At 37.7% G+C, this 22,976-nt stretch overlaps 1 protein-coding gene across 1 annotated transcript; it reads right to left on the bottom strand.

Annotated features, from left to right (window-relative positions):
* Positions 1-530: 530 nt before the first annotated feature.
* On the bottom strand, positions 531-20,643 carry ifngr1l (interferon gamma receptor 1-like). Its single transcript, XM_082556685.1, has 7 exons — positions 20,216-20,643; positions 8,041-8,158; positions 6,572-6,756; positions 5,983-6,155; positions 4,986-5,151; positions 2,738-2,856; positions 531-2,598 (listed from the first exon to the last, which is right to left on the bottom strand). The coding sequence occupies exons 1-7, from the start codon at positions 20,274-20,276 to the stop codon at positions 2,221-2,223; spliced, it is 1,200 nt and encodes a 399-aa protein (XP_082412811.1). The 5' UTR covers positions 20,277-20,643; the 3' UTR covers positions 531-2,220.
* Positions 20,644-22,976: the final 2,333 nt, after the last annotated feature.

Below are 22,976 nucleotides of genomic sequence, written 5' to 3' on the forward strand. Positions count from 1 at the left end.
ATCAACTTTGTTAAAACTAAATTTCAACTGAAATTGATTTCAGCACATAAAACACGTTTTTTAACTTGGATTTGGTTTTGCAGGAATTCATCTGATAAACCTGTGAAGACACAGATAATGAAATCTGTTACGGGCAGAATAAAAAGAAGGTGTCCATTTTACCCACACAAAGCAAAGAGGAAGGAAACACAACAGACACACAAACACAAAGGAGGTCCCCCGCCTGTTACTGGTGTTACTGGATGCCGAGGAACAGTTTGGGCAGCTTAAATGTCAAAATACCACAGGCATGAGCATTTCTTCCCTTACATGGTGACAAAAACTGATAAAGTGATTTATACTACTACTGTAGGCCCCACTACAATAAACAATCAACATAATGACACTGCAAATGTCAACTTCCCTTCCTTAATGCGTAATATCCACGTACAGTAACAGCATAAAATTGTTGCATGATGTTTGACATTAACGTCAGTTAATCTGTCACATAGATTAACTGCCTTTATAAGAACAGGACAGATGCAAATTCACACAGTTCCACAATTTATTGAAATTGCACAACGGAGACCAGACAAGTGCATTAAACGGCATTAGTAAAATTGGATATAATGACATAACCACATTGTATTACTTTTTATATATGAAGTATGTTATTACAAGGGATAATCAGATAAAAAGCACAGCATTATTGGGTATAGAGCATGTCACTGTAATGAGTTCTAGGTATGATTGTAGCTGGACCTTCACAGCATGCCATTTTCACTATTCTCCATTGTCTGTTTAAGAAAGGCACATTAAAAAAATAATCTAGTGCAAGGGTTGAATTGTTTGGCAAGTTAAAATAAACAAACAATAAACAAAAACATCACATAAAAACAAACTGCAATCATACAGTCCCTTTAAACTGGTAATTAGACCCAACCTTTGTCATGTGAAATTTAAGGACAATACAATGTTGCAAAAAAAGAATAAACAAGAAAAAGCACATTCTTCCTGAAAATTGAAAAACCAAAGCAGAAAAGTGTTGTAAGTGCTAATGTAAGGTTCCACAGCTGTTCTGGTAGTAACTAAAAAACTTTTTCTATAACTGTTAGTCTACCAGTGTGTGGATGAGTAAAACGGCGAATTACAGTAACTGACTTGCATTACTGTACAGATTAATTAGTTTCAGTATTTGATTGTTATACCTGATTAAGTTCCAACTTTTCAAAGATGCCCAGTGTGCTGGCCCAAAGTTGGGTATAAGAACATGAGTTCAGTTTGTTATTTGCCTAATAAATAACAATATGATTTTTAGTTTTACATAAGTGTAACAAATTTATAAAAATGTGTGACTTCTAGTTTTTAATGACAGGTGGTCTAAGAAATTTGTTAAGCACCATTACATTTTTTGTTGTGCAACAAAAAGCATTTTACATTTGAATTTTTGTTGTTTGTAAAGAAAAAAAACAACAAATCATACATTTCCCATATATTCCCTTCAACCACATCTTCCATGAAGAAAAGCTAAAGCACACGCCTCATTTAATGTATAAATGTCATAATATACAAACTGATTTCTAACTAATATAACACAAGCATAAAAGGGAAAGAAATGAATCAGATAGAAAAAGAAAGTGCAAGTAATCATCAAGAGTCTCCAGAGCAAATCCAGTATTCTGACTACCTGGCTCAGTAACTGCCAAATATGCTTGTATATGAGATGCCCACAGATATATTGACTGTATTACAGAAATATTTACAGTGTGTGTTATTGTATAGGAGCCACCATTCATTTTTGGATGCGTCTGATTATTGGATGGTTTCTGTCACCCTGATGATCTATGATGTAAGGCAGGAATGTAAACAGGATTTCAATTTCCTCTTTACGTCTTTTAAGCCCAAAGTTCCCTGTAACATTTCAAGTGCTTCCACTACTGAGGCCTCGTCATGAGGAAAAAGATGAAATTAATAGTTTTACTTTACAATTCTTTTAAATGGGATTTAGCCTGTGCAGAAACATAACATAATGCATTCAGCTTTTCTATTAACCCTGACTAAGACAAATAACCCTTACAGGTAAACAGGTAGATTTCCAGCATAAGAAGCTCCTCAGTCTAATCGCAGATATGGGCACTCATACTGATCAGGCTTTTACACGTGTCACCAAGTCTTTTCACATTTTCAAAATGTGAGATCCTGTGAACAACATCTGGTGCTAACTTATATGTAGCCTTACATTTACTCAGATGTGACTGGGCCTCGGTAGCCCTTAGCCAATTCATCTGGACCCAGCGCCACCACCACTGTATCACGCCTCTCATAACCAGAACCAGGATCCTCATCACCAGAACCAGGATCCTCATCACCTAAATCGGTGTTGCCTACCATGTAACCAGGACCCTCCTCTATGACATTAGACATATCTCCATTGTCCGACACCCTGATGGGCAAGCGTAAGTCATAATCGGTAATTCCGGTCCTGTCCTCCTCTTCTGTCTGTGGGAGTAAAGGTGTGGGCGAGGAAGGCTCCACTTCATCACACCTCTCTAAACACTCCACAGGGTCAACAGTCACCGATTCGGGTGTACTCGTGGGCCAGATAGAGGGTTTAGGGACCTAGACACAAAGAACAACTACTCAGTATGTGCTGAAATTTAAATCCCCCTCCACCTTCAGTGGGGATACATTATTTTAACAACTACAAACTTTAAATAACTCCTGTGTAATGTAATTAGAACTGGTAGATTGAGATTACCAAAGATTTGATGAAAGAAGGTGGTTCAGGCTTGGTAATTTTTTGGTATGCCATGAACAGGATCACCCCGAATGTAGCCACAGCCAGTATAACACTCACGACGTAGACGGCGGTAAAATCTGGACAAGACAGAGAATTTTTATTTATTTATTTTTTTTAAACAGTAAAACAGCTGTACATAAATACACACACACACACACACACCCCTGTGGTAGCTCCATAAAACGTATAAAATATGGATGTAGCTTTTGCATCTATAAAGTAAAGCCAGCGCCAAAGTGCCTTAAATCTGTGGTTGATACCTGTGGTTGTAAAAAGACTTCTGGTCCTACAGAAGACAATGGGAAACCAACTTTTCACTTATTTCCTGTTGACATACTGAATAAAAGTCCAATTTATAAATCCTGGTCGCACTATGAAACAAGCTTTATCCACAGAATTCCAACAGGCTGACAACTCAGGCCTCAAATGCCTGAATTGCTCAACTGACATCATGGTGCTGATTACATCTGATTATTCAAATAAAACGAGAAACTTGTGACTGATGACTGTTCATTCTCATTCTGACAGGATGAGCCCATGATGCTAACAAGCTCCCGCTTCCTCTGAAACTTTTTTTTAAGTTAAATAACAGAAAAGAATGTCATTAATCAAAGGTAGTCACTGCCTGGGGGATATATTTTGTACTTGTAAAAAAGATTTGTGTGTGCGTAAAAAAGATTTGTGTGTGCGTAAAAAAGATTTGTGTGTGCGTAAAAAAGATTTGTGTGTGCGTAAAAAAGATTTGTGTGTGCGTAAAAAAGATTTGTGTGTGCGTAAAAAAGATTTGTGTGTGCGTAAAAAAAGATTTGTATGTGTAAAAAAGATTTGTGTGTGCGTAAAAAAGATTTGTGTGTGCGTAAAAAAGATTTGTGTGTGCGTAAAAAAGATTTGTGTGTGCGTAAAAAAGATTTGTGTGTGGACTTAGAAAAAAACCCCCTGCAAGTTACAAGTACGGATTTTTGACCCTATTTTTCTTCCCTTCATCTGATTGGTCAATGTCATGTCAATCACAAATGTAACAATCCAATCAGAGAACAGATGGGTTTGGCTGTCGGAGGGGCGCTGTTTTGAACTGCAGGTCCTTGAAGGGTGATACCGTTTGAAGCTGGAGGATCGCTATATAAATATCCGATAGCAGCTAGGTCCCCTAACTTTCAGTAGCTGTTGAAAGGATAAAGTTGTGGTATATCAGTGGTTAGAAATAACATTATTACTTTAGGATTAGTTTAACACAAAGTCAGGGCTGACCCAGGACCATTGCTGTGAGTCACAGTGCGCAGCATAAAAGTCCTTTCACATCGGATGCAGGATACGCTGCTAATGCTAACTAAAAGCAAAGGATCCAGAATTTGTTACGCTGGCTGCTGGGCTCTGTGGGTTTTTGCAGCAGCTCTACCTGTACTAGATGCACCTGCTCCTTGTCTTTTTTATCTTTATGTCCTCTACAAGAGTTTGTTTTTTTTGCTGGTTCTTCAAATGTTCAATAAAAACATGTATGCTAATTCATAACGAAGAAAGCTTTGTAATGAAGACTGTCATTTCCAAAACACTGCCCGCCCCCACCCCGCGGTCCGCAGCGCTGTTGAAAAGGCTGTGGAAGTCCCTGTATTAAACACGTAGACCTGTGACATAAAAATCACCAAACTCGGACGACCACAGACTGTTTTCCTTCGTGGTGATGAAGGAAAACGCTGGGTTGGCATGTAAAAGGGCATTTATTCCCTTCAAAGACCTGCAGTTCAAAAACAGCGCCCCTCGACAGCCAAACCCATCTGTTCTCTGATTGGATTGTTACATTTGTGATTGACATGACATTGACCAATCAGATGAAGGGAAGAAAAATAGGGTCAAAAATCCGTACTTGTAACTTGCAGGGGTTTTTTTTCTAAGTCCACACACAAATCTTTTTTACAAGTACAAAATATTTATGACCACATTTTGAGCCCATAGTTGTTGCACTCACACTACAAACAACGTGCAGTCAGATGAAAAACAGCGTGATTGGAATTGAAGCCATGTTGTTAGAGGCTGTGTTCAGTTCTTCTTACCATCTCTTATTTTACACAAAAGAAAAGGTAGGCGTAAGAAATGTCAACTGTGCTCCCCACAATGGCAGTTTGAGTAAATCATAAATTGTTTACTGCTCTTAAGAAAAGCGACGAGAAAACCTTAAGAAATAAGAAAGAAAGAAAAGATTTTACTCAACTGCTTTGTAATGGTTTGTGGAATGGCTCATCACAGTACAGTTGTGTAGATTTAACCAATATTCCTTGTGATGTTAGTCCGGTGATGTTCACACAGTGTTCCTCTTGTGCTGCATCCACTGGCAGTGTCTTCTCACACACTCTTTCTTCACAGTTAAATGAGTAGGTCTGCACACACAAGAATTTTGAATAAAATATAACACCGACACAAACATTTTTACACGAGGCCAGGAAATGTTATGTGTATGGCTGACTATGAGAGCATGGGATAGCAAAGTATCGTATAATATGTATTTACTCTCCTTTTCAAATCCACCCAAAAAAACTAAAAGAAACAAAAAAACAAAACAATGGGATGTCTAATGGGATGTCATACCAACAGGCTAAGAAACAAAGACGTATTTATGAATTTGAGATCCAAAATTGAGCTTTTCAGCAGAAAAATATTTTGTTACAAGCAGGAAGAAGAAGAAATAAATCAAACATAAAAATGTCTATTTTATGCCACTATATTTCTGAGTTTAGCTGTGTTATAGTAAAGACATGACCAGTATTATGTTTTCAAAGGGCCTTAACAAAAAAACAAACCAAAATGCAGGAGCTTGCTTAGTGTTCTTCCTGCAAAAAAATTTGGTGTGCAACAAAAAGCACTTTGCTTTTTAACGCATTCGTTATAAGTGAGATTTAATTGACTCTAGTTTAAAATACACACTATGAATTATGCTCATGCTACCTCCCCAAAGGCGCATTTCAAAACTGTTGCTAACATATTTCTAGCAGCTAACAAGACAAAACGATCTTCTGACATTGGTGAAATCCAAAGTTTCTGGATAGCTAGCAACATTTTCTTGGCATTAACTAGTGATGCAGCATCAGTATGTCCTGTTTCTGATGACCACATATGAAATTTTTTTTACTGTTTGTTCAACTTTGTAACAATTCCTTAATATGTTTGCTTTAAAGGAGAAAGGAAAAAGAAAAAAGGAAGACAGAACTGACCTGATTGAGGATCTTGACTTTAAAGAAAGAATCCAGGCTGTCATTGTCTTTAAAACATTTCTTTCTATTTTTTTTCATCTTTTGGCAATGAAAGAAAATGGGATTCTCAAAGCTGATATGGACCTTGTTATCTCGCTGGGCCGTGACGTTAACATGTGGAAGATCCAAATAACCTGGAAACCAACAAGTTTTAATCAGAAGTCACTTTTGATTACAAGTACGGTCAGAATTTCAGCATTTGATCAAATGTTACCCATCCCTTCTTGAGCTATGGTGTTTAAAAATGAACCTTACTATATCACAATTAACATGACCTTTTGAATTTGAGATATTATGTCTGTGTGAAATTCTGTGATAGTGTGTGAACTCTTTAAGCTATGGCCAAAAACAATGCATAGTTGTTTATTTATTTTTATATAAATCTATATTTCTCTCTATTTAGAGATTCTTTATGTAAACACACATATATATGTGACAGATAAAGACAAATAAAAATAAATACATAAATATATATTATCCTTATACACACACAGACAGACACATACAGACAGACAGACAGACAGACAGACACACACACACACACACTCACACTTTGTTCCAACTAGATTTTCGTGGAAATAGCTGAAAGTGATTCCATCGTCTGACGGGGCAGGTTCAGACTCACTACCGTTAACCACAGCAGTTACGGCGACATAATAGCTGTCTTTTGGGTGTGAGAGGGACGACAGATTGGCTTGAAGAGCTGGAGTCATCCACGTGCGACTGTCAGGGGGACTGAAGAAACAAATGAGAAAATGTAGTTAAAAACTTTGAAGAGACCTTAACAAGAAAATAACTCTTGAGTGACATTAAAAATGCAGTAGACTGCAATTAAAAGATAAAAAGAATTTATCTTTATTGCAGCTTGAAACACACTTCTGATTGACAGTGTATATATACGCTTAGGTTGATAAGTGAATAATGACAGATATTTGCCTCTGTACACCTCCTCAGTAGACTGAAGTGCACAATTTTAGTTTTATATTATGGGCTTTCACAAAAACCGTAACTGTTTTAAATACATTTTTATCCATTTTTTTTCTTATACAAAGTTTTTGTATTATCACTGATAGTCTCTGAAGTAGAACCAGAGTATGTAATCCTATGAGGACAACTGTAGTCTACCTTTTTTAGAGGCTCAAAAAAAACACTCTCAAAGTTCAAACCTGGTCTACAGCCAATCAGGACACAGAATACAATACACTGTGGGAAAAAAAGAAAGAAAAAAAAAAGCGTATAAAGTGTGTAGTGAGGGGCTTTAAGTCTTACAACATCTATAATAATTTCAAAAAATAAAGTTGGCTACTTCGCGGATTTCACCTATCGTGGGTTATTTTTAGAACGTAACTCCTGTGGAGTAAATGAGGGGCCACTGTATCCCATAACACAGAAACTGAAAATCTGCTATAGGAAAAACACAAAGGTTTTAGATTAAGACAACTCAAGTGGATTTAAAACTGATTTGATTGTTTTAACATTAAATTTCATGTAGATCACTCCTGTACTTTGAGTGTTCATCTAGGTTCAAACATATATTTCAAATTAAGACGTTCAAAATGCTGTACGATTCCTATGTACTTCCAGGGCCTATAATTTACATTTTTTATAGTATGAAGGTAAAATGTTGCCAGGGCTCATAATTAATATACTCTTCAACAGAGAAAGGCCATAGCACAACGCAAGGTATCAGGAGTGCTTATCAGCTGTAATGAGCATACACACAACTTAAGGTTTCTAACCTAACATTCTTGTTGTGACATAATAGTGCACCACAACCGCACCAATCTTTGAAATATTAATTATTTATATTTGAACAATTAAGATCCTCAAAACATGTTTTTCTCCCTCTGTATCCAATAACCAGCAAAACCAGCAAAAGCACTTTGATGATTTGTCTCCATCCGACTTCAATAATTTTCATAGTATGTGTAATTAAACTTAATTTTCAGAGTTGTTATTTTAGTTTGTATTAAAGCATCTCAAGACAGACTGGCTGGTAAGCAAAAGACAAATTCATACTATAGAAATGCGCCAATGTCCAATCTGAATTGGAGCCCAGTTGTGTCTTCAGGGTAGCTCCACTTCAGCACGTTATGGAAATTCCGACACTGAAGGGTTACATTCACTGGTGGCAGCACTGTGGAGAAAAAAAAAAAGGCAAAATCAGCAAATCACTGTTAGAAATGTGTTGTTTTGGGAAGCATTAGCCTATTGATTCAACATTTACACCCCAATTGATGATTTTAGTTTCCCTATACATTAAAGACTTCATGAACATTTAGTTACTAAACAGTTTCTCTCTCAGCCGTCACACTGCCATTCACTTACACTCACAAACCACTAGAGGGCATAGTGTGAAAACTAGTGCACCTGATACTGCTGATGGAACAATTTCTGTGTGGTTTCCTTTGTTCTAATTTGTGCCTGTTTAGCTCCACTTGTCCTATATCTGCCTTCCTGAGAGATGATTCAATTCTTAAAATAAATCAGGAGGACGAAGGAGAGTGGAGGCCCCAGAGCCTCCTCCCGATGTGCCCAGAACATCTCACTCAGTAGGCTGCCAGGGGGCATCCTAGTCAGATACTCAAACCCCCTCAACTCGAACCTTTCAATGTGGAGGAGGAGCGGAGAGTAGGGCACAGCATAAATGACCAATCCAACACTTGCCATGACTGTAAAACAAGATTATTTTTAAACCGCATTTTAAGATTAGCTTAGTTAGAGGTGTTGAATAACTACACATAACAAATGTTAAGGAAATCTGTTTATATTTTGTGTGGGGAGTGCTAAGAAATAACAAGAGAATGCCAAGATGTAAACTGGGATATGAGAAAGAGCTGAAGGTCACTCTGACACAGTACCCCCCTTAACTGTAAAGACTGTCAGAAGCATACAGACAGACAAGGCCGTGAGAAAACAATGGTCAGATCTTCAGTGCCTTCTGCTAGTCATGTGCTAAGATGTGAGAACACACACACACACACACACACACACACACACACACACACACACACACACACACACACACACACACACACACACACACACACACACACACACACACACACACACACACACACACACCTATAAAATCAATAATTAGCTAAGAAAACTGCCAAAACAAAAGTGTATAAAAAAATATTTATGTCAGAGTGACAAATCAAAGTAAGGACGTCTTATGTTCCTGCTGCCTTGTGCCTCCATCTGCTTCTCGGGTGAGAGGGAGGGACTAAGATGGAACAAGAGGATGTGAAGATATAAACTAGGAAATGAGAAAGGATGAGTCACTCTGGCACAGTACCCCACATAACTGTGAAGACTGTCAGAAGCTCAAAAGATTGCGAGCAAAGTGCAGGACCGTACCAATGTTTATAAACAAGACCATCAAAAAAACAGAACAAACACTTCACTGATATAATCTGCAGCACCAAAAAAAGAAAACAAAAACAACAAAAAAAAGCATAAATTTGCAGCATTGCACAAAACTCGTTTAAAAGCATGACTAATTAAATCTCAATAGAAATTCTTTACCCAGAGCATGCTTATACAGGCCTGACACTTTACCACACCTACAACAGACATGCTTCATCACACTGCACGGTTAACCACACCTCCCTCCAAACGTCCATGCCAGCTACTAATAAATTAAGTTAGATTTATTTATAAATTATGAAGCATTTTCTGGTTGGAGGCATAAATGTTGTCAATTAGACGCACATGGCATGACGATGCTTTGAAGTCTGTTAATTTCCCTGACAATACAAATAAAGCTAGATGTGTTCATTCAAACAAGAGTTTAAAAAAAAAAAAAAAAGGTCAGTGTTTGTGACTCAGATTCAGAAGCTGAAATTGGATTTTAAATCTCATGGGAGTTACTGAACATGCCACGAGAGTTATGAGTCACATTGTACATTTAAGAGGAGGAGGAGGAGGAGGAGAACCCCCCCCCCAAAAAAAAAAAAAAAAAAAATATAACACGTACATATCAGTTTCCCTTCCTCTGTGAACAGACATTCAATCACATTCACAAAGTAATACCCGCCCACAAAGGCAAATTTAAACGTTTAGCTGTGATGTTGAGAGTGAAAGAAAAATCACTGGTGGGAGCATACACACTGTAAAGAAGTGACAACCGCAACAGTAAAATTGGCGGCTGAGGGTTGTCACCACAATCTGACACATGCACATACTAAGAAAATGAAATGAAAGTGTTTCTAACAGTTTCAACACCGTTTACAGATCTGACACTGAAAATGCAGAAGGCTTTTAGTATTGAGCACTATAGATAAATACCATAAGACACCAGCAACTTAACAGTTTTCACCAACAAGGCCACATCCCACTGCAACCAACCAAAACAAAACAAAAAACCCAAACCAAAGACATAAATTAAAGTAGAATAAAAAACACTGATTATGCAAACTGCTTTGCAAGCCCTGCTGTAGTCCCCACCTTCCATTTGTTCATTTAAAATTTGGATTTAAAAACTGTAAGACAAAAGACAAAAAAACAAAACAAAACCCTACAGCGGCTTTCCGGATGACTTCAAACCATACTGGGGGAAATTACAAGATTGAGTTAGTGAAGATAACATATAGAACAAACAGTAGCCAGCAGCGCTCACACACTTGTGCTTACAAAGCAAAAAATGTAGCAGAGGCAGGAAGAGAAAGCAGATGGCATTTGAACTGAAAATGAAGTTACTTGTGGTATGGAAAGTACAAAGTGACTGAAAACCTGAAGTGTGCTTTCAAATTTATTCAGAGAACAGTCATTCAAATCACGCAGGTTTACAGATACAGAGACTTCTTCATCTTAATTTTAGTACCCAACAGCATTCTGACTTTGCAAATGCACGTTCATTCCAATGAAAGCAAAGCTCACTTAGCACCTTGCATAACATCCAAACGCAGATTTTTTTTCAGCCAGAGGCACTGAACAACATCAAAATATTTTACAGGAGGAAAGAACGAAAACAGATAAAGAGATCGACAGGGTGATAGACATACTCTGAAACTGCTTTTTTTTTTTTCTTTAAAAGTCCCCCCCCCAACACATACACATATATAAAACACATTTTAAACCATTTATCTAAATTACACAGCCCACATGGCTTTCCTGTCTGCAGAGTATCAGCCATGTTCATTTTGTCAACAAAAAAACCCAAACAAACACTGCCAGCACTGCTGTAAGGCTTCATTACACCAAGGTGAAGTCAAGAACAAATACAGTTTATGCAAGTACTCTTGTCTTAAAATGTACTTTCCTTGTTTTAATCACCATCAGATACAAGTACATTATCATCTCCAGAAGACAGCAAAAATACAACTACAAAATGTTTGGTGACCATTATTAAACAAGAGAAATAGAAGAACTTACTAACTATTCTGTGTTAGACTGGTTAAGTGTAGGTCAACAAGCAGGAGAAACAAGCCAAGCCAAAAATAACTACGTACAGCCACTAGGAGTCTTGCGTGGAAGTCGGTAATACAAGTAAATGAGGTCTATCTAAACTCCCTGGTTTTGGGTGGGATGCCATTTCAGAAGAATAGATCAGATTCTAGTGAAAATCAACTCAGTTTGTCATGATGAAATCCAGCTGGCTGCGTACCTCACAGATGTGGGAAGCAGTAATGACTTTTTTCAGGAACAGTGTTGCATCAGAGTAATGTTATTTAGGTATTCAATATAGTTACTGTCTGTTAGCAAATTACTGCTATGACAGTATTTCACAACATTTGACATTCTCCTAATACAAAGTTTTCCTACTGGCACGCTTTTGGACAAAATATACTCTGTGAATGATAAATGTATTGTTACCTAAATCTGATATCCGATCTATATGTTGGTCAAGCTTGAATAACTTTTCCGGAGAATCAGTTTTTGGTGTATGAAGAAGAAATTCATGACTTAACCATTGCTAAATGTCAGAGACAAAGGATCTGTAATCGGATCTGACTAATTATGATACCACTGTGAGTAATCATGAAATATGCAACAGAACCACAAAACCTACCAAATAACTTCTATACTGCTGCTCAGGTTTAACGCTAAATAAAAATCACGTCAACTGGTCCACCGCAAACATACATGCCTGCATCACTCCGCCAGCATGACATGTTTACTTTTTGCATATCAACACTTTGGTTATTTACTTTATTGTTTTTTTTTTAATCAGTAAATAACAACAGATGGTCAGTATAGACTCGGCATAAGGGTTGTGACTTCTCTTTGTGGGTTTCTAACACAAATATATTCAGTCAAGTAATCCAAATAAAACTGTTTTACTAGCACTAAGCTGGGACTTCACAAGGTTGTATTGCTGCAAATACTCATTAAGCTATGAAAAAAAATTTCTCTGACTACTTTGTGTCTTACAGTAAATAGTTTTCCTTGCTTTAACTGGCACAGGGCAATGCACACCTTCCCGCCAGGACAGACAACATGCATGCACAAGATTGCGCATGCACAAGATTGCGCATGCACGTTGTTTGCCGACCGTCATTAAACACAGAAACAGAAGAATGGACTAATGACTACTCTGCGTTTGACTGATTAAGTGTGGGCCGACAAACAGATTGAAAGTTCATGATTAATACAGGAGACAGTTATTACGGTTGTGCTGATGGATGATGACATTGCATTTGAGACACCAATGCCCTTAACCTCCTCTTCAGTTGTGTGTGTGAGAAAGCATGGTGAAGAGTGGAGGGGAGACAACTGAGACAGATCAAAAAGTTAAGAGTCAAGCTAATTAATAATTATTATGCCTTTAGGTGTTTTGCTGAGATCCGTCCAATTTTGTTACCCACTTACTGCAAATTTAAAGTTTCCTGCTAGCTTGTAAACCTCATGCTGGAAATGAGAATCAACTCCCTTTGAGTGTTTATTGTCTTCGCACTAATGTGCTTTTTCTCTGTTTGGGGCCCATATTGTGCATAAGAAGAGAGGAAAGTACTTTCCTAATGCGTACACATAAAACCTTGCGACCTCTGTGACTCATCATCTGCAGTCACAGAGGGGGTGTCTCACTAACAGTACAGTAACACTAACATGTGACACGACATCCAAGATTCACATTTGAAACATTTTAACATCCCAGTTTCAGATTCCCCCCCCAAACACAATCTTTCAATTAAACAAATGTTCAGTTTAAACATGCAACCTTCAAAAAAACTAGAAAGCAAATTTCTATTTCAATTTAAAACAGGAACCCTCAATAAAGACTGGGTGAGCCTGCCTCAGATCATCTGCGAGTTTATGATGCGCCCATAATATTGGCGGAGGTAACGGAGAAGAAAATCAGTGAATATCTCAGCAGATGGCTTGGGTTGCCATGCAGCCTGAGCAGTACATCATTATGCAACTTCCATTTAAGTCCCCCTTATTGGAGAAGCACTCGAAGGACCCTTTAGGGAGCTGGAGATGCCAGAAAAAAGGCTGAGGTAAAGGCTGTTCAAAGAGCTTTCCAATCCCCCAATACAACAAGTTCCAGGGCAGGAAAGGTGGCTACTTGTCTGAGAAGAGGAGAGAGCAGTAATGGCTAAGGAAAGAACCAGTAGGATGGCAGGCAGCAGGAAGCTTGAATGAGATGGGAGAATACAGTTGAATGAAGCCTCACTTTGATAGATCAGGTGAAGAGAGCATTAAAATTCCTAATCCAAGCTATATATGACTTTATCTTGTCTAACTCGGCAAAGCTCCAAATACCAGGGTCCTCCACAGGAAGTAGGCTGCAGAGGCTCTCTACAGAGCCTGTATAATTCAGAGCATGAGTTGGCCTGGTCTAAGATCAGCCATCAGGACTACAATAGAGGCAGCAGGAAGAGCTTCCAGGTGGTTGTGCAGCTGCAGCTTAAAGCTATTGAAACAAGTTGGGTCTTGATCAAACAAAGCTAGATCACCTGAGTAAAGATCCATGAGCACAAAAGTTTCTTCTTGTTGTATCAAAACAGTCAATAATTTTCTAACAAAAAAGATAAAGAGAAAAGCAGTATATTTTAAAAATTGCAGGAAATAAAATCAAAAGTTAACAGAAACTAACCTGACAGTCACCAAATGTTTGATCTCAGCTCAATAGTTTTGTATTCATTTCCTGTTTTCTACAAATTTTAGCATTTCACACAAAAGTTCTGCAGTTTAATTCCCAGCATTGAGTCTAATTCCTGTAAGCGGTCACCAGACTACAGTGAGTTTTTCTTTCACTGCTTATTATGCCCAGAGCCTGTTAGATCTGTTAGAAAAGAAAAATAAATGATAGAAGCTTAAAGTAAAGGTGTGGTTTGTGTGTGCGTCTGCTTTGTTTGTTTTAGGAAAGTCCCAGGCACAGTCACAGTGACTTATCACTTTAAACCAAGTTTCAGGACAATACCAAGCATTTCAAATAACTCCGTGGTTGGCAGACCATGTGGCTCCAGAGGTCAAAAGCAGGCTGTCCTTCACAGAAAACTGCCAATAACAGTCTTTACTCCCTAAAGAAATCTGCACTGTGTGAAAGCCACAGTGCCAAATCAAACCCCCAACAGCATGTCAATATATACCTGAGGTTCACACACTCGCCCACAAGACCCTTCTGAAATTGACAACATTCAGGGTGTACAAAGGGTGAACCGCAAAATACAGAACCATTAGTAAACGACAGGATAGCGACGCTGCACACAGTATCTTTTGGTGTTTTAGCATCCACGGTGGGTTCACAAATAATTCAGCATAAGGCTGGGCGTTATGAGGAAAATCTAATATTGTGATTTTTTGGGGGTTATATCACGACACACTATTTTTAAATAACCTCCAAAAACAAATGTTATTTTCTTCCTTATAATGCTTAACATTTCACTGGTATACTCAATCAAATCAACCATTCCTTGTTTAGTTTTTTCTACTTTGAATACAAATTTTTTTTGAATTAATTAAAATGTTTTATTTTACAATTTTTTTTTTATCATATCTGCCTTCACAGGTTTTCCCCAAATGACAATACTGTCACACAGTGTCTCTTTCTGTGGTTAACACTCGACCTTTAACAAATAAAAGATCATAACAATAAAAAAGTACATTGAGCTAGAATTCACGAGACAAAATCAAACAACTGAAAATAAAAAGGTCCGTTTTTGTGCTTATGACATATACATAGGGCTGCTCGATTATGGCAAAAATGATAATCACGATTATTTTCACTGAAATTGAGATCTCGATTATTTGACGATATTTATTTAACCCTTTAAGACCTACCATAGAACCAAGTCCGCCAGAGCTTATATTATTTTTTTACATGTTGTAGTGCCATTTGTGGGAGCATTTCAAGTTGCTATACAACTGTTATAGCCCATATTTTAATAATATGTATGCATTAAGTCCATAGTAACTACATTAATTGCAAAAAAGTGCAATAAACTACAAAAAAATTGAAAATTGTTTTTGTTTTTTAACATATATTTCTACTTGGAGAAATTTAAGAGGTTTATCCCTCAAAACTTTAAATACAAAAAAGTTGCAAAAAATAGTTTACAACAACAGGAAATGTATTTTGAGTGTCTTCATAGTTTTATTTTGGAGATACACCAATTTTTATATACTGCAGGAAAAACAAAAACAATCCTATGATGCAAATTTGCAAAGAAAACAGCATGTGCATCAAAATAAACTATTTCAGCAGTGCAATTCGAGTTCTAAGCATCCCAGAAACTATTCAGAAAAGTCAAACATGACCAGTATAGGCTTTTAAGGCCTACAAGTAAAAAAAAAACTACATTTTCCGCGAAAATGACATCACTTCCGGTTTCGGGCAGGAAATGGCGTACATGTGATAGTTAGCGGTGAGTCTGTTTCAATGTGCGAAGTGTTACGAACAGCTGATCGGATCGGCAAAGCGTGTTTCTGGAATATTATGTTTTTGTTCCTGCAAGCGCTTTTTATGCAATTTATGTGGAAGGAAACCGTGACCGAGGACAAGCTGATGGCATAAGATGTAAGTTTCATATGCAAAACAAATTATTGCGCTAGCTTACACGGTTCAGGTTCTACAGGGATTTAAAAATAGTTACACAAAACAGTGTGCTGCTCTGACCGGCTTTAAAGGGATAACAATGTATTGAATAATGACTTTAAAAAATAATATAAAATAGTGTGCAACACCACTGAAGTTTTTTTTTGTTTTTGTTTTTTTTTTTAAACCTCTCTTTTCAACCAACGGCAGTCACTCTCCTCTCTAAATAACTTCTGCTTAGCTTTCCGAGCTTCCCTCGGGTCCTCTTAATCAGCGGTCTCAACCTGTTTTTGCGCCACGGACAATATTTTCACGGACTGGCCTTTAAGGTGTCGCGGATAAACGAGGGAGGGGCTAATAATCGGCTCAGTCATTTTTAATGATCGTTGAAAGCCCAGATCGTAATCGTGATTAAAATTCGATTAATTGAGCAGCCCTACATATACAAATTGTAAAATAAAAAATGTGATGACCTCAAATTACAGAAACAAAAGTCTAGATAGTGAGTATGAAAACGACTGACCACGGACAGTCACAGGTATCGCAGCTGATTTATTTAACATTTTCTTTGGTGTGTTGGAGACGTTGACTTGTGAAGTTTAAAGCGTCTTAATGTTGCAGTGGATGACTTCTCAGCTGATGGAAAAAATATGTGGTACTGCTACCCTGCAGCAATAGTTTTATGGCATGTTTTGTAAATTACCACATCTTTTTCAACATCTTCCTTGTGAAATCCAAACGACAGCGAGTCTTTTTCCCTATCTGGTAGGGCTCACCACAGCGTACCAGGTAGAAAATTGTCTGGTCGGGAGGGAGGCATGAATTATGCATTCACAGCATGTGGGAGAAAAAAAAAACTCAGTGCATTACATGCACACAGCTTAATATTGCCATGGCAATTTATGCTCGATGGCAGGGTTGGGCAGTATAAATGGTATATGGTAGAAAAGATAGAAATTTGGCCAACAGTAGAGATTTTGACTATACCGCTCTACCGCGATAGCATCCTGCCATGCAATTGCGTCCAACTTTAGTAACCCTACAAAAATCTCTGCTGTTTAGTTTTCTGTCTTCATTTATGTTGGAAGTGATAGCAGAGCTGTATGTTTTACTTTTTTCAGAAATCTCTCAGTCAGAACATGTTATATCATGTTTAGTTGGAAACCAGCGAGCTAACTTCCTGCTAACTTCTAACTCCATTGAATTTAATAAATTGTTTTCATGGATGCCTGGATGTTAAAACTTAATTGTTATACCTGGTAAAGCAGCAACGCTGATCATTTTATTAAAGATGAAAGAATTTTGACAGTTTTTAACTCTCAGTGATGCTGCTGTGTTCATTTGACTTTGGGACCTGAAGCAGACGGAGTTTTGGACCCAGATTACTCTGCATGGCTCCTGACTACGGCAGCTGTAATGCTCCGGCAATCCATCAAGCAGTACGGCTTCATAGCTTACCAAAGTCGCACTAAAACATTTTTGACAGATTTCTGCGTGCTGTGTAAAATCGGTTCAAGGTCAGTAAGCACAACCAGAATTCATACATAAGGTACACTGTTGATTTTTGAGAAAATGTAAGGATTTTAAGTGTGCCTTATAGTGTGTAAAATACATTATACAGAAGAATATATCACGATATATATCGTTACCGCATATGCTTCAAATTATACCATGATATGGATTTTAGGCCATTTCGTCCAGCCCTACTCGATGGTTACGATAAAGCCGTTTGATACATGGAAAAACTCGCGATACACTGAGTATATTCGATATATCACCAACCCCTAATTCAGCACTCTTCACAGCTTCCACTATTTATTTTAAATGCCAAAGACTGCCATTTGATATAATCCATCAGTCTACACAGATGATGTCACAGAGGACTGAAGAAGTATGCCAGAGGTTGTTGTCAGGCCCCTTTTTTAAGAAATGTCCAAAAAAAAAGAAAAAGAAAAAGAAGAAAAGGGCATACATATTGCTGCCTTTTGCAACAGGAAGCATTGTGTTGCAAGTCTTAAAATATGATTCAGGTCATGAGTTGTTTTCATCAGAACCATGTTTCTGAATTGCCGTCAAAGGCATTCATGACTTCCTGCCGCTACACAACCAGAAAAGTTACTTTTTACACTGAAGAGGAACTTTTTTTTTTTTAATCAATGGTGTATTGGATGAGAAAAAAAAAATACATTTTCTGTGCATTAAAAAAATATTTCTGGTTTTAGAGGGCCTGGTGGCGCCAGTGTCCGGCAGCCTCGCCTCTGTCAGTGCACCCAGGGTGGCTGTGGTTACAATGTAGCTTGCCATCACCAAGTCCCCATTTTGTTGCCCAGCTGAAGAGTCTGGGTGTATCCAAACTTGTCCTATTTAAATACATTTTTGGACATTTGGGACACTTAAAGTTTTGCAAACATTTTTATACCCTTGACTCTGACCTCTGAATAAATTTAGCTGGAGACCACTTGATGCCCAAAACAACATTAATTATTTATAATGACTGAACCTTAAATTATAGATGAGCCATCTATTGAAGCTTACTTCATTATCATTGGTGCTTCCTTCCCTGCATTGTCTATGCAAACATAATTTCTACTTTCATTAACTTCACAGAAGTCAAAAGATGGATGTTAAGTTAGGATTTTTCTTCCTCTGCAGCCAAGGCTGAAAAGATTTCAATTCCTGTCACGATTTTCACTTCATGTGTAAAAAAACAGTGTATAACCAAGGAAGACACAATGCTCAATTAGGGTAATGCGGTTACATCTGTCACATTTCTCTGTGATGTGTCTACTTCTGGGAAATTAGCTTCCTTTGTTAGAACTGTCACACAGGTAGCAAAAGATCTGAGCTTGATTTATACAAAACAGATCCATACTCACAAAAATAACAGTTTATATTCTGTCCTCAATTTCAGTGATAACAGGGCTGCAACAATACATTATTTTTAATGAATGATAAGAGCGGGACAAATTTATACGAGGCCCTTTAAAGTAAAATGTAATTAAATTAATTGTTTAATGGGTCTTATTTTCTTTCAGCAGCAACATAGCTGGGTTTTATTCCTAACCCAAAGCAGGCAGGAAGGCATTTAACAAAAGACCATGACATGGTCATGCTGACTCTTTGACAAAAGATTAAATCCTTGAGTATTTATAGCAGCACACATACAACAAACATCACGCACTCATATAAATGAGGTGTAGATGTCTACAATTAATGTCTGTGTCTGTGCGCGTTTTATCGTCTTTGCAGACTGCACAGGATCAATACTCATTTGGTTGGTGCCTTTGCAATCTGCCATTACCTCACCTCTATGATTTGAAGCAAACAAAGTTAGATCTTGACGTAACCTAAAATTTAATGTGGTGAGATCGTTTAAAACCAGAGTCTCCAACTCCAGTCCTCGAGATCCACTGTCCTGCAGCTTTTAGATGCACATCTACTCCAACACAGCTGAATGGTCACAAATACTGCAGAATACATAATGGGCTTCATTATCGCTTCCTGCCAAGAATTTTGGACAACTGTGGTGAAACACACTGCACAATGAAAGGACTGGGCAACACCTAAAACTACAAAGAGGAAATAAAGAAAAACCCCAGAAAGCTGAAGGGAATCCATTCAATGTCAGTGTCTGTTTTAGTTTGTGCAGTTTATACCCAGACTCATATTAATACCCACAATGAGGCCTAACAGCTAGTTTTAAGTATACCTAATAAGACTGGTGGCCACATATGGAAAAGCAAGAGAGATATTCAAAGATATATAGGCAAAAATAAACAGCTCATCGTGCTTTAAATGCACTTTTTTGTTTCCAGCAACAGCTTCACAACACCGTCAATACACGACTACATGAAATAACTTGTAAAATGTAAAATCCAAATATTTTTAACCAGCTCAGGTCTTTTCCTGGCCCTCTGGTGTGGAGGCAACGTTGGACCTTGTTGGACACTTGAATGTTAGACGTGTAAGGTAAACTCTGTAGCCACAAGAACGAACCTCCTTTTTCCTGTAATCTTTCCCTGACAGTGTTAGCCGTTAGCCATGTACCGTGTTTTCCCTGATAACACAGACAGAGAGAGAAAAAAACAAACGGCGAAAATATCTCCTGACAAATCATTTTGATTCACACGCTCCGATATCGACGTGTTTACAGTCTCACACGAACCATTTTAGTACATACTGTAGTTAGCAACTATCATAGCTACTCACCGCTGGAAGCTACCACCGTCATCCAGGAAAAATACAGAAAAACGGCGTGGAATGACTCCATTAGCCCGATTAAAACTTCTTCAGTGTTCCAACTTAGCACTCACAGTTCAGCCTACAGTCATACATATAGCTCGTCTAACGCTTTAACCAACAACAGCTTCACTGTGGAATAAGTGGGAGGAAAACCAGGACTACTGCGCTTGTCTGCGGCTCCGGTGTCATGGTCCCTTCACGGACTGTCGTTTCTTGTGAGAGAGGAAGCAACTTAGCGTAGCGAGAAACCCACAAAAACGCGTGACTAAGACTGGCTAAGTAGCTCATCTGTTTCCACTTTCATTTCACGTTGCTTTGTTTTTTTATGTGTTGTTTTAAGGAACTTATTTAAATGTATTTTCATCTCGAGAAGGGTTTTTTTTTCAGGATTTTTTTTAAACTCCCAAATTGTGTTTTTCTTTCAGTCCAGCAGTGGGTGGAAATTACAGTGGTTGTTATGACGTCTAGGCCACACCTTTTCACTGAAAACAAGTAAACGTAAATATATTGAATGTAATTATTAAGTAATATTGCATGCAGTAAAAGCTGATGTTTTGGACTGCTTTTTCGTGCATTTTCAGTCTAGTCCTTGTACATGGCCAATTTTACAGGAATTTTGTTTTTGTGTTAAGCCACTAAACACCGGTATATAAATCCCTCGAGCATAAAAAAGACAAGGGATGAACTTGAGTGTGACTATGCATAGCAAACGATTTAGCAAAAAGCCATTTAAAATCATATCTTTTGGGACTTTGTTACTAGCAGCCTTCCACAAAAAGATACAATTTGTTGAATATAATTTGAAAAACATAAAATAGTCATTTTTGCACTAACAAGGCAACTCACAAATAGCTCTTAGTGAAAAAATTGGTATATGTGTGGCATGCAGTCTTCTTGGCGAGTGAGGGGATTTCTAAACCACCAATTCACACCTTCAGCTAATATTGTGATAACAGTTGACAACATTTGCAGGAAATCCCATGTTAAATATACTCCTAACAAACTGCCTAAATACATCTCAGTCTTGTCTAAAGCAAAGCATGTGATAAATCAGAAATCACTTCTCATTCTTTACTTTTCTGAGGTGTTACTATATTTAAACTGGAGGTCTGGAGAAAATACATATGACAGTTAATCAAAACCCCTGCATCTTCTGGGGGGGGGGGGGCAATCTGTTGCCAAAGGTAGTCAGAAAGGTTTCTTTGAAGATACACAGTGTTTAAAAACTAGGGAAAGTTTTAAAGTTATTCATATTTGGAGTAAAATTGTAGAATAAACTAAGCTTTGCATTAAAGCCCAAAATGGTACAGGTCAAAAGCAACGTTTTTCTTGTTTACAGTGTACTTTCATTTTATTTACATGTTTGAAATCAATCAGTCTCCTTCTTCTTCTTCTGTCCACCACTCTCTATTATTGTCTGCTTTCTTGTCAGTGCGGTGTATAGTCTTTTCCTCTCCCACCATCACTTGTCCTCTGGATATTGTTTGGACCTGACCTTACAGATATGATTGTTTTTAATAACACTACTGCTTCTTGTGGGTACACACATATGCAGAAAGGTGCATCTTTAGATGGGCCAATTTCGACTAACCCTATGTCTTGACTTGTCACAGTAGCCCATAACATGATCAAAAGTTACATATTAATCCTAATTATTAAATCTCAAAACAAGCGGTGTGGATCAACAGGTACTCATACAACTAGTGGTGCAGACTTATCATTTAAATGTGGATAATACTTGACTCAAATATATGGCTCTTATAGTTTGAATATGTAGGTTAAATGCTTAACATGGTGATTCCATTATATAAACACATTGTTGGTATACAGTGTATACGAGTATATATGATTATGTAGTACATTTGTCGAGTGTATGTATGTATATATATATATATATATATATATATATATATATATATATCCAATCCAATGTTATTTATAGAGTACTTTAAAATACCCAGCACAGGACCAAAGTGCTGTACAGAAAATACGTTACAGTTTTTCCTGATTGCTTAAGCACATTTTTTGTAACTATTGGCTAATTTTGCAAAACTCTTCACACAAATAAGAAAACCTGTCACCCAATAATCAAAACATTGTAGTTCTCTTGCAAAAGCAAACACAGCTAGATTAACTCTTCACACCTTCGTAAAAATGGTGTTTCCGTATCAAACAGTACACACAAGCCATCATCTACTAAGCACACAATGCGCCAACTGCACACTGATGGTATGAATACAAAACACATCTGGCCTTTGCTTTCTCTGTGCACAAGGTAGGCTATGTCAGTTTGAGCTCATACTTCTGTCATAGATCCATAAGCATAGAGGGATCCAAACTTCAAGTACATCAAAACAAACACAAGTGTTTATTTCCAAGTATAGGATTATTTGCAATCGCCATAATGACTATATGGGTTACTTGGTCTGCAGTGAACATGCTTCCTCTGCCCCCAGCATCTGGTCATCTAGCAATTCTGTAAAGTAACAATTTCAGTATTTTTACATCAATGGTATTGGTGTGTTTCTCATTGGCATATGGCAGTGCTACAAATCTTTGTGCAAAGTGACTGTACTAACCTATTCTCATTTCAAGATGTCCTTATGGTGCTTGCTACAGTGTAGCGGCTCGAGTTAGGCTGGACCCGTTGGCCAGCTACCCTCAGGGTCATTCCACGGTTGATTACATGGTCCACTATTGTAGCTCTGATGTCATCAGCAATTCTATT

The sequence above is a fragment of the Aulonocara stuartgranti genome (genome assembly GCF_965226115.1).
Source record: "Aulonocara stuartgranti genome assembly, chromosome: 13".
NCBI lineage: Eukaryota > Metazoa > Chordata > Actinopteri > Cichliformes > Cichlidae > Aulonocara > Aulonocara stuartgranti.